This window comes from Microchirus variegatus (assembly GCF_963457635.1).
Source record: "Microchirus variegatus genome assembly, chromosome: 5".
NCBI classification, from domain to species: Eukaryota; Metazoa; Chordata; class Actinopteri; order Pleuronectiformes; family Soleidae; genus Microchirus; species Microchirus variegatus.
The window spans coordinates 4,978,253-4,990,875 of NC_139806.1; the positions used below are offsets into that span (position 1 = coordinate 4,978,253).

General features: G+C 41.3%; 1 protein-coding gene across 1 annotated transcript in view; it reads right to left on the reverse strand.

Annotated features, from left to right (window-relative positions):
• Positions 1–1,561: 1,561 nt before the first annotated feature.
• tox (thymocyte selection-associated high mobility group box) overlaps positions 1,562–12,623 on the reverse strand; it is a gene marked incomplete at both ends in the record, with an annotated part of 48,538 nt that continues 37,476 nt past the window's right edge. Inside the window, 6 exons of the mRNA XM_083890121.1 lie at positions 1,562–1,598; positions 3,107–3,267; positions 6,462–6,947; positions 7,502–7,582; positions 8,228–8,464; positions 11,993–12,241. Of these exons, the coding sequence (XP_083746247.1) occupies positions 1,562–1,598; positions 3,107–3,267; positions 6,462–6,947; positions 7,502–7,582; positions 8,228–8,464; positions 11,993–12,241 (1,251 nt within the window). The remainder of the gene's footprint in view (positions 1,599–3,106; positions 3,268–6,461; positions 6,948–7,501; positions 7,583–8,227; positions 8,465–11,992; positions 12,242–12,623) is intronic.

Consider the following 12,623-nt stretch of genomic DNA (forward strand, 5'->3'; position numbering starts at 1 on the left):
GCGAACTCGCCGGCGTAAAGGTGACGCTGATTAAAGCAGGCTCCTCTGAAATAAACAACATAGATAAATAGATAAATAAATAAAGGAGTGGGAGAGGCGTTGGGAGTAATGACTGCACATCAGTGCAGCACCGACTTTATTCTCAAACACATTATTAGAATCTAAAAATAATAATTAAAAAAAACAAAACATTTTTTTGTGTTGTTGTTGTTTGATGGTCGTCGTTGCCCAGAAAAGTCCTTTTCATCTGCCGATGGGAAAAAAAAAAAAACAGCAATACAAAGAGATGCAGAGCGAGAGCTGCCTCTCGTAAATCATCGTTAACACTAAACAAAAACTTGAATTGAATTTTTTTTTCCTTTTTTAAAAAAAAAACAACAAAAAAACAACAACATTAAAAAGAGTCAGCCCAGCAACAATAGTTATAGTTTCTTAAATAGCCTCTGAGCACAAGAGGAACAGAGATGGTAAAAGAGACCATGAAGCCCAATCAACCACTCTCTCTCTCTCTCTCATTAACACTTCACACACTCACACATGCAGTTTGGATCCAAATCAATATTATCAACAGACATATGCCAGGAGGAGGAGCTGTCATCGTACAAAGGACTTGTTCTGTTTTCTTTTTCTTTACACAAAAGAAATTCATTATGTCAAAGACTAAATTACACTGGATTTCTAAGCCCCCTCGCAGCCAGAGAACAATAAAAAAAAGAAAGGTACACAATTCGTCTTCCCTGCTCCTGCTACTTCAGAATCACATTACATCATTATTACATTATTATTATTATTATTATCATTATTTCTCTTCTTTTTTTTGTCTCTGCAGACAATGTATTGGTACCTCGATCCATACTGCGACAAACCAAAAGGTTTTGAATTTATATAGTTGGTACGGAGCGAGCGGGGGGGGGGGGGGGATAATGGGTTACGCCATTAACCCCTTTTCGTTTGTTTGTCTGTGTATTGTCGTGTTCCTTTGGTCGAACAATATTACCGCAATAATTATGAGGTAAAAAGAAGAAAAGAGAAAAATCTGTTGGTTTTAAAATGGACAACTCACGGAAATTATGTTACAGCAATTTACAGTGTTTGCTCTTCGGAGCCATTATGGAGCTGATGGTACACGTCATTTTTACAAAATGAATGAGACACTCAATGTGTGTGTGTGTGTGGGGAAATGTAGGGCCGGGGCAGAAAATGGGACTTTTTGAAGTAGTAGTAGTAGTAGTATATACATTTACAGCAGAGTAGCTGCACACCTCTAACTACTGGTGTGTGTAAAATTCAAACGGTTGCATGAAGAAAAGAAGAAGAAAACAGTTAATAAGAGATGTCCTGTTCCTTTAAGGAGTTGATTAATGCCCAGTTATTGTGTTCCATCATTCAGCTGTTTGCTGTGGTCAGGGGGGGGGGGGTGTTCAGGATGGTAGAGTCCCCCTTCTCTCTCTCTCTCTCTCCGGGCGGATGTTGACGAGCGTCTGCGTGTCGAGGTGAGGAGGCTGGAGGTTTTTCCTGGTGTGGCAGTTCAAGGGCTTGGTTGAGATTTTTGGTCCTGAGATTAGCTCAGATACAGAGGTTTGTCTCTCTGCGCGGCTCTGGACGGAGAGGGAGAGAGAGAACGACGGCGGTGGCGGCGTTAAAAACCAGACGTTTGTAAATGCAGGTAAAACAACAAAGACAAACACATGCACCCCTGATAATGTGGTTGGCTAACGCACGTTATCGCAGGCCACGTTTCCACGATGACAGACCGCAAAAAGACGGCGTGACGCCATGTTTGTGTGCCGCGACACCGGAGTCCAGGCACCGTTCACCAGTTAGCTCAGTTAGCTACTTTAGCGCCGTTAGCGTGGCTACAGTTGAACTGCAGCGGTCTGTTCATTAAGCAAAAAGAGCAGCGCTACAAATAACCAGCGTACCTGTGTATGCGTTTATGGTGTCAACGTTAACGCATGTTAGCGCATGATGCGTTTCCGTCACGTCATATTTACGTGACTTACTATTGTTAAAATGAGTCTCTAAAGTAAACGCTAAACTTTTAAAACAGAGGCGCACACACGCAGTACACAGGTACGCTGGTTATTTGTATCGCTGCTCTTTTTTTAGTTTAATAAACAGACCGCTTCAGTTCGACTGTAAGCGCGCTAACGGCGCTAAAGGAGCTGACGCAGCTAAAGGAGCTAACGGAGCTAACTAGTAAACAGTGCCTGGACTTCGGTGCAGCGGCATGTAAACATGATGTCAAGCACGTCTTTTTACAGTTAGTCGTCACGGAAACGCTGCATTTTTACATTTGGATCCACTGGTTAGCACCAGGGTTCTCAGTCTGTGGTACATGTACCACCAGTGGTACGCGAGCTTACTCTGGTTGGAAAATCAGAAATACTGTTCGACTGTATAAAACGGTATAAAACCACAATCAAATACTAAAAAATCAGAGTCACCTTATAATGTCGATTTCAAAAGAATATCTGAATTTCAGAATAAAAGTGACAGCCTTCAAATTACTGTTTAAAGTTAATTACTTTTTTGAATATGAAGCCAAAAGTCATCCAAGTACTCTGAGGACAGGTTCTCAAACTGTGGTATGTGTGCCACCAGTGGTACGCGAGCAGGTGGTATAAAAAGCTCGAGAAGCACTCGTATAAAACCGATTTTTATTTTAATTACTGATCTGTTACCTGAGATATACACTGACACATTTATCTGTAATCTGGATTAGATCCAGATGAATCTTACTCTGATGGTAGAGTGTCTGGGCATATTTAATTCTGCTAAAAAGCCAATGTGTTTTGACAGAGATATGTAATTTTGGCTCATTCTAAAATATTGGGATTTGGGGAATTAAATGGGAACATACTGGGTGTGCGTTCACCAACACATTACAAAAAACCAAAATGAACACATACATATAGTGCTTTTCTATATACCCAAAGCACGTACAGTACCATTATTCATTCATACACATATATATTTAGAGACAAACAACCATTCAACCCTCACTCACACACCTATGGTCATTTTAGAGTGTCCAATTCACCTAATGCCCATATTGCATGTTTTTCTGAACATGAAAACATCACGTCCTTGGCAGAGTACTCACCCGTTGCCGTGGTAATCTGTGCTCCAGTCCAGAGACTGTGGGTGATTGGGTGTGTGTCGACCCAGCTGGTGGTAGTCCACTGATGATGACATCACCACTCCATTATTCATCATGCCTCCACCTATCCGCTGGTAGTCAGACTGAAGGGATGGGAGGTAACCCTGGAACAACAACAATACCATGTTGGTAAATGGAATTTGGCTGGAATTTTTTTCTCCAAAAATCAAGTTCAAACAAATATCCACGCCAACACATATTTATTCCAACTATTTTGATCCAGTTTTAGTCAGAAATCAGAATTTCCTAGTTAAACTTTACCTAAACTGGAACACACCCCCAAGTCGGGTTTCCAACTCTTAACCAACCCTTAATTGTACTTTTGTCTCATTTGTTTCACATTAAGTTAAGTCAGTCATATGCTATGCTACGCTATTTGTGTGTGCAAATTACTGTGTAGAGCGTTTGTTATTGACTGCTAAGCTACTGCTAACAGCGGCTAGCCCCAATGGAACTCGATCGACTCATAAGTGTTGTTACCTTTGTTTGTTTGTTCTGACTTCCAATGTAACTGGAACGCATGAGCTTGAGGAAACTCTGCCGCAGGCTTTTGTCGCGTCACACAGGTGGCGCTAACAGTGGCGCTAATAAAAATGTTGCTAAATCTTCTCTGCCAATGCCAAACAGTTTATTCTGCTATTGACTCTTGTTTGATGTCGTTTATTGGACTTGGATGATTGAAGTATGACGAAACAAGACATACTGGCAATTTAACAACAAACGTGCCATTTAAAAAAAGTCTGCCCCTAGTGGATACTCCAGTAAATGCATAGTACACAGCTGGTAGCAAGTATACCTTGCGCAAATGAGCGAATTTTGCATTAATTGTCTTGTTTATTGGTGTGACATTTAGAAAGTAAAGCCCAATTTATACTTCTGCGTAAAGTGCGTCGACGCAGAGCCTGTCGAAGAGCCTCTGCGTCGTCTCCGACTGCATGAAATATTTTTTAAGTGTCCGTCACTCCGTCAAGGGACAACGGAGACGGCAAGAGCTGCGATTGGTCCACAGGACAGGCCGAGCTAAGCTGCTCTGTGCCGGCTCACAGTGAGCACCGAGCGTCCACAGAGGCTGAGCTGATCCCCGCCGATAACGCCACTGCCAAACTATAAATACGTCATATCCTAACACACACAACACATGTTTAGACTCTAAATGGCCAATTTCTCGACTCAAATTATCTTAAAACTGCGTTCCGTGACACAGAAAAGTGAGAAACGGCTACTATTACGGCTACAACAACAACAGTCTTTCTCTCTCTTTCTCTCTCGGACGCCATTGCTCACTGTAGCCTGAAGCAGAACAACCTTGCGCAGCGACCCCTACTGATCGGGCAGGAAATTGCAGCGCGTGTCCGTCACCACGACGCAGAAGTATAAAGGCTCGAGGCGTCTCCGCGGTGACGCTGTCGGATAACGCATACGCAGTCTGAGAAGTATAATGTGGCCTTAAGAGAAAGTTTGGTGGTTTTATTTTGTGTTTGGCTTATTTACTTCCTCCTAACTACAGGAATTAGTCCACAGGCAGCAAATCAGCCTCTGTCAAAATGGTTTTCTGATGAACACGAACACACATTAAGTAGGAAAGGAAACAGAGGAGTCGCAGGTTCATCAGCACTAATTACAGACAGGAGGAGGAGGAGGAGGAAGAGGAGGAGGAGACAAGAGACCAGGAGAGGAGGAAGAGAAAAGGAAATGCAAGTGTGCGCGTCTCAAACTGCAAGAGATGAGAAAATGAGGAAAAAATGCGCGAAGAGCAGTAAACGAAGAGCGCAGGAGTGTGTGTGTGTGTGAGAGAGAGGGAAGTTAATCTGAGTGCTGTGAGCAAAAGAGGAGGACAGCAGGTGGTTGGGTTCTCCCCCCTTCTCCTCCCCCTCTCCTCCTCTACCTCACCTATTCATCCATTGTTTAGCAAATTCTTCTCCTTCACTCCTTCACAAAGACCCCATCTGCCTCCTTTGTCTCTCTCTCTCTCCCTCTCTCTCTCCCCCCTCCCCCATCAGTTCCCACTCTTCCCTCAGAGAATAAAAAGTTGGGAGCTCTGTCACTGTGTCCTCTTCCTTTTTTTTTTGCTGAGAATATGCAAAATGGGGGAGAAAGAGGGGGATTATGGGAGTGTGGGATTGAAAAGAGCACTATTTTCTTTTTCTTTTTTTTTAAATGGGGAAGTTAGAGCTAATCCAGCCACAGTTTATTTTAAAAACGACTATAGTACCGTCTCCATAGACCACAATGCATCCAAATTCCCTCTTCTTGGACAGAGAAACTATCAGGAGACAGTGTTGGTAAAAAACAGACCAGAGTCTGACCAAAAATTGAAATGTCTGTGATTAAAAGTGAATTTTCTGTTGTATTTCGACCAGAGTAAACACTCCTGGACCAGCAAACCATGTTAGCAGAGGAAGAGCTCTAAAGTGACCGTTTAGTGGTTTACTGTATCTGAGATACTACAGTATCTACCCATACTGACACCGATTTGACTCATTTTAGACCATTTATAAACACATCCTTTCAAAGATTCTCCAACCTGTGTAACACATATTTTTCTCCCAAAAAGAAGAAACAAACAGCCCAAACATGACTCTGCTAAAATGCTTTTCCTCCACCCCTACTCGGTAGTGAAATGATCAGATTGGGACGTCCCGTAGACATTTAACCACTCTGCTAAATGTGACTGGTAGCAGGTTTAAAGGATAGATATTATGCAAAATCAACTTTTTAATCATTTTAATACTTGGGCGTGTGAAAGTGTGAAGAAAGATGACTCGGTCATGTGTTTGTGGTCCTCCTCAGTCTAAATACAGGAGATAAAACACGTGATGTTGACTTCCGCACTCGTTGCTACGTCACAACGAGACATTCCTGGAATTGTTGTTTCGCAGAGCTTTCGCGTTGTCCGCTAAAAAACGCGAGAGTGCAGGCGAGGGCAATAGTATCTGTTCTATTCTTGGCTGCACGGTGCAGCACAGAGTTCTATACAAACTTCCAGCCTCAGAGGATTAACATTTTATATATGACGGCAATGTGCCGGCTCGTGTCGGCAATTTCCAAATGCTAACTGCTGTTAGCCTCAGTGACACTGACGTAGTTTCCTGTGTCTCATTTGCATATTTAAAGAGACAGGCACCCAAAAGCGAGCGTTCTGAACAGGGCTGTTTCGGCAGAGTGATTGAACTGCTGTGGTGCTTCATCCTTAAGGTGTTTTGACCAAAGCATGTCACAGACATATTCATTAGGACACCAGGGAACTAGGTTCATAATATGAGTCCTTTAACTCGTTGCATTAATGTCGGTGCCTCACCTGTGAGATGCCAGGGGAGTGTGTCATTCCCAGTGAGTGTCCACTGAGCTGCTGGTGCTGGTGCTGGTGGTGTGGACTGTGCAGTCCACCCAGGTGTGCCTGGTTATGGAGGGGAGAGGTGACCTGGAGAGGAGGGGTGGACGCCGACACCACGCTGCCCAGGGACAGAGCCCCCTGGTGCGGGACACTGGACTGTGGCACGGTGCCTCTGGAGGACAGAGCCTGGAGCTGCGGGTGCATCTGGGTGTGGGGAGGGGACGGGTGAGGGCCGAGGCCGGGGCTGGAGGCGTGGGAAGGGTGAGACGGGTGAGGGTACGACATGTACATGCCTGGGTGCTGAGGGGGAGGGAGAGGGTGGGGGTGGGCAAGTGGGCTGGAGGAAGGGTGCTGGCCTGGGTGACCGGGGTAGACTGAGGGTTTGGATGCGTACATTGAGGTAGAGGAGGAGGAGGAGTGGGGCAGCTTCATTTCAGACGGGTCGTAACTCTGGGGAAACAGAAAAAGGGCTTCAGAGTTAGTCCAAATATGACTAATTTTTTATTATAATTATTTAATTTACATAATATGACTTGTATATTGTGATGCCTGTCACTGTTTCTGTGTGGTAAAGTGTCTGACATGAAATGATAGCGATGATGATGCTCTCAGCTGCTTTTAAAAAACCTATCCTCTAACTTCATACTCTGGAAAAACAAATGATTCCACAGAGCCTCACAGGTATCACTTTCAGGAGTGAGAAGTAAATAAAAGGAACATTTTCTCCGAGATAAAATGACAATTTGGAACAATTTTCACTTTAAGTGTGAAAAAAGAAAACCACCCTGAAGAGAAGTTTTTGACGAATATTTGATTATTTTCCTTAGCTGCAGGAAAAAAGAAATGCTCTGTGAAGAAATGTGACAACAAAGTAATAAAAAAAGCTTTGTGTGCCTTTCACTCAAATGTTCCTTAACCTTTTAATTTTTTTAAATCTGTGAACAAAAATAAAGTCAGTAAAAATATCGAGTCATATCGTTACCACTTGTTTTTGCTGTGTTTACCTGTGAGACCAGACTCGCTCTGTAGGCAGCCAGTTGTTTCAGATACTCCTTCTTTGCCGTCTCGGTCTTCTTCTTGTACATCTGAAACACAAACGTTTAACAAACAGAGTTTTTAATATTGAGGGAAATCGTATATAAAAATGTCATCTGTAACTGCCTCAGTGTCAACTACCATGTGATGCCGTATTTATGTTTAGTTCAGACCAGGGTTTCTCACTCCTGGTCCTGAGGAGCCATTGTCCTGCATGTGGCTCTTGATTCATACAGTCATATGATCAATAATGGTGAAACGTACACTACCGTTCAAAAGTTTGGGGTCACTGCTACAATTTGTTTGTGTTTCCCATTAAAAGTCACACTTTTATTCATCAAAAGAGTTGCAAAATGAATGGAAAATATAGTCAAGACTTTGACAAGATTAGAAATAATGATTTAAATTCAAAATGATTATTTTGCCTTTTTGTCAAAGAACCAGCAAAACTGTTTTCAGCTGTGCTAACATCATTGCACAAGGGTTTTCTAATCATCCAATAGCCTTCTAACGCCATTAGCAAACACAATGTACCATTAGAACACTGGAAATGGGTTTAAAAAAAAAGTTGACCACATTAACAATGTATAGAGTGTATTTCTGAGTCATTTAATGTTATATTCATTGAAAAATGATGAAAATGATTTCTAGGACATTTCTAAGTGAGTGTATTTATTAAAAGGAGGAGGGTCTACCTGCTTCTGTTCATCTCCCAGACCGTCCCACATGGAGGCCACTATCTTGGACACCTCGCCGAAGGTGGCGTTGGGGTTCTGGGCTTTGATGTTGGCTTGCGTGTCCCTGAAGAACAAGGCGTAAGCCGACACTGGTTTCACTGGTTCGTTGGGGTCCTTTCGCTTCTTCTTCTTTGGCGTCTTGGGTTTCTTGGAGATGTCCACCGTGGCTGGCCGCTTCTCTGCTACGCTGCCGTGCTAACGGGGGAGAAAAGGAAGGGAACAATGAGTGCCATAAACGAAGCTAGAACAGATGTAGAAATATAATGGTTGGTGGTATGTTAGTATAGGAAATTAGCAATATTAGAGGTGTGCGTTTTTCAATGTCTGATGCCTATTTTCTAGATATAGGGCAGCAGTTGATTTTATGGACCAATCGATTCATCGATTGGTCCATAAAATGTCATAAAATGTTTAAAAAAAACATTGATCAGTGTTTGTCAAACCCGTTCTCCAATGTCTTGTTTTGTCCACAAACCAAAATGATTCAGTTTTAATGATTTCTTTGTTATTTGGATCAAAGAAACAAAGAAAAAATTCACATTTAAGAAGCTAAAACAATTAGAAATCTTGTTTTAATCATGAAAAAAAGCTTCAAACCGATTATCAAAATAGTTGACGATTAATTTAGTAATTGATTGATAATGGATTCATCGATTAACTTAGTATTAAAGTTTCAGCTCTACATATGTGCACTGCGGTCCATTTATATACATAACTGTGATCAAAATAATTAATAATAAATATCAAATACATACAAAAACCCTTTGGATGGAAAAGTATTTCTGAATTGAAACAATACAGCATCATTTTTGTTCATCTTAAAATGTTTAAAAGAGTCTGAGATGAAACGGTGACAGGTGACTTTAGCTGTTCCTGTTTTAAATCATTCTACAAAGTCTGAGCTGTGGGGAAGTGAGCGGCAGAGATGATGAAGTTGTTGGACGAGCAGCAAATGAGCAGTTAAAGACATTTAAATGAGTGTCTCCACGGCCATGAGGAATCGAAAGATTAACTCACAAGTCGACGACTGTGGATCTCATGAAAAATAGACGTACGAGTGTGTGAAAGACGTCAAATGTTTTCTCAAACGAAACCACGTCAATTAGCGCTAATTGCCCGATATAAAAAACACTTAAAACAACATGAGGAATCGTGCTTCCATTAATAAATGAGAGGTGATTTGTCTTTAAATTAAAGTCAAACACTGACACAACCTGACACAAAAAAACAGAAATTAAGTCTGCAGTGGTGGGAAAACACGTGTGTGTGACATTAACGTTGTCATTTAACCACATGTTTAATGACACGTTTTCCTCAAATGAACCTCGTCTACAGATTTAGAGATAATCGCTGATGAAACCATTAGAATAAGATGAAGAATAAAGTTTCTATTAATAAATGAGGAATGTTCTTTTCAGGCATGTTTGTTATTGAGCTAGGGCAATTATCAACTATTGCGATCATCGATTATTCAGCGTCAGAGGGGTTTCTCTGATTGTTTTCTAGTTGCATTGCTCTATTTGACAAATAAATCATTAAAAACTGGGAAAAAAACAAGTGAGAACATCATCATTTCGAGGTTTGGGAAACTTATACTTAAGGAAATTGGGGGATGTATTGGTAGAAATTAAATGTTTTAATAACTTTTTAATAAAAATAGTTGTTTTTTCCATAGCCTTTTATCCTACACAGTGGTTATAAAGTTGAAAAAGCACTTTTTAAACTACAAAGATGAAGAAGATGGGATACACTACAGGTAGGGCTGAATAATGTTTTTTTGTTTTTGTTTTTTTCAATAATTTAAAAAGTTTTTTAGGATTTTTCAGCTTCTCAAATGTGAATATTTTATTGTTTCTTTGCTCCACATAACCAAGACATCATTAAAACTGATTATTTTTAGTTTTTCAGTGGACCAAACATCTAATCGATTAATCAAGAAAACAAGCGTTAGTTACAGCCCTATAGGAAAGAACAGAATATTGATCTTGAATTACAGTTGGGGTTAATATTTCCATTGTGTCACGTGTTCGTGCTCCATTTCCTTTTGAATCTACCACACAGTAAAATTATAATTCTAATATCTGTGGGGGAAAAGAGCAGTTGGACATCGTCTCCAAACCGTCCCAGCCCCTAATTGCAGTCAGTGCTAATTTAGAATGACTTTCTTTTTTTTTGTGTTATTGTGTTATTATTGTTATTATTCAACACACAGTACAGTAACGGTTTCATTTCTCAGAATACGAGCAGCCCTGTGCAAAGCGCTGGTTTCACTGTGAGGCACCTTCACGACGAGCGAGCCCATTTCCATCTCGTTGATATGCAGGGAGAATGGCTCTATTATGACACATAACATTAACATAACAACTCTTCACCGTCTACACACACACACACACACACACAGAGAGAGAGAGAGAGGTTTGAGCAGCTATTCTTCTTAGCTCAGGCATCATTTGGACAAATTAATCCATGCTAAACCCAAACTTTAACTGAACCACGATCCAGAAATTAGCCCTGAACTTAAACAGTTCCTCGGAAGCGATGTTCTGCTTCATGAGGACCAGGGTTTGGATCTCTACGAGGACTACTGGTCCTGACAAGGTCAGTGTTTATGCCAGAGAATGTCCTAAAGACACACACACACACACACTCACAGTGAGAGTGCTGCTCCAGCTAAATAAGATATGAGATGAGATATGACTCAGTAATTCCTAGAAACAGCAGATACGGTGTTTGTGTGTTGCATATAAGCAGCCACAACATTGAGAACAGTAACTGGTTATATAATGTAAACAGACACTAATCTCCCCACAAACCCCTCCAGAACTGTTATAAAATCAAGGCTAGCCGTAGACGGAGGTCATTTTGTTTTCAAATAATGTGTTAAACACCTTTTAGTATAGAGCCCAAATGAGGGAGAAAAAACTGTGACTCACAGGTGTTGCTGTTTAGATCGACTGTTGAAAGATTAAACAGCGAGTGTGTCGAACCCTTTGTTTTAGTTTAGGATAACTAGTGAAGACAGAATTTGATCGAGAGAGAGAGGTGTGTGTGTGTGTGTGTGTGTGTGTGTGTGTGTGTGTGTGTGTATCGATCTGAGCTGTTGAACAAATATTAGCCAGAGTCAATACAACAACCTCTGCAGATCAGAGGTGAGGTTATCAAAATCAATGTTCAAAGAGGAGCAGGAGCGCGAAGGCTACAGTTTGTAGAGCTGCTGTACGTCTGTTATTTTGCCCAATTAATCAATTAGTAACTTCTTTGGTCCATAAAACGTAAGAAAATGTGGGAAAAAAATATTGATCTGCGTTTTCCAAACCTGACCACAAACAAGTTTGATTGATTTCTCTGTTACACGGAGCGAAGAAGCTGGAAAATATTCACATTTAAGAAGCTGAAGAATCTGAAAACTTAATTGTCAGTGGGTGAAAAGCTAAATGCAGTTAGTAAAAACAAGGGTTTCCTTATTGGAAAAACAGGTTTTCTGATTTTAATTTAAAGGGATACTTCACCGATTTGAATGTGGCTTTCTATTGCTAGAATAGCAGCAGTATTTTTTTAGAAAATGTGCTTCCCTCCCTCAGTTTTTCCCTGACTTGTAAAAAAATATGTTTTCCCTTATCCAAATGTGCCCTACTGTGATGCAAAATGCGTCATTTGACTCACAGTAGGGCACATTTGGATGAGGCTTTTTCAGTCTTTGTGAGTGAACGTGTGCGCTTTTACCCTGAGTCCGTCGTCGTTGTCGTCTTCATGTGCTGAACTGGAGGGAGACGGTGTGGCGGATTTGCTCTCCGGTGGAGAAGGAGAATTGTGGGTAATTGTGGAGTTCCCGCTCAGGCCCAGCTGTGACTGGTTAATGGTGGACAGCTGACTCTGCTGACTCATGCCCGACTGGCTCCTGGGTCCGAGAGCCGCCTCGATCGGCTGCTGGCTGCTGGCGAACCGCGAGTCGGAGTTCACCATCTGCTGCATCTGTGCAAAGAGGGGATTAAAAAAAAAAGAAGACATTTATGCAACAGGTAAATGTCCGATATGTCATTTCACAACCTAACTGTTCTCTCATAACCCTCTTTTCCAGCTGTGCAGTACATAATTTTAACTGTTAATAACACACGAGTGCGAGAGCTGCAACTATCGACTATCAGTTTGGTCCATAAAATGTAAAAAAAAAAAAAAAAAACATTAATCGGTGTTTACCAAACCTGGAAATGTTGCCTTGTTTTGTCCACAAACCAAAAATTATTCAGTTTTAATTTTTTTTTGTTATACGGAGCAAAGAAAGCAGAAAATTAGCCGTTAGCGGTGTTAACATTAACGCACGTTAGCGCATGGCGCGTTTCCATGAAGTCTCCCA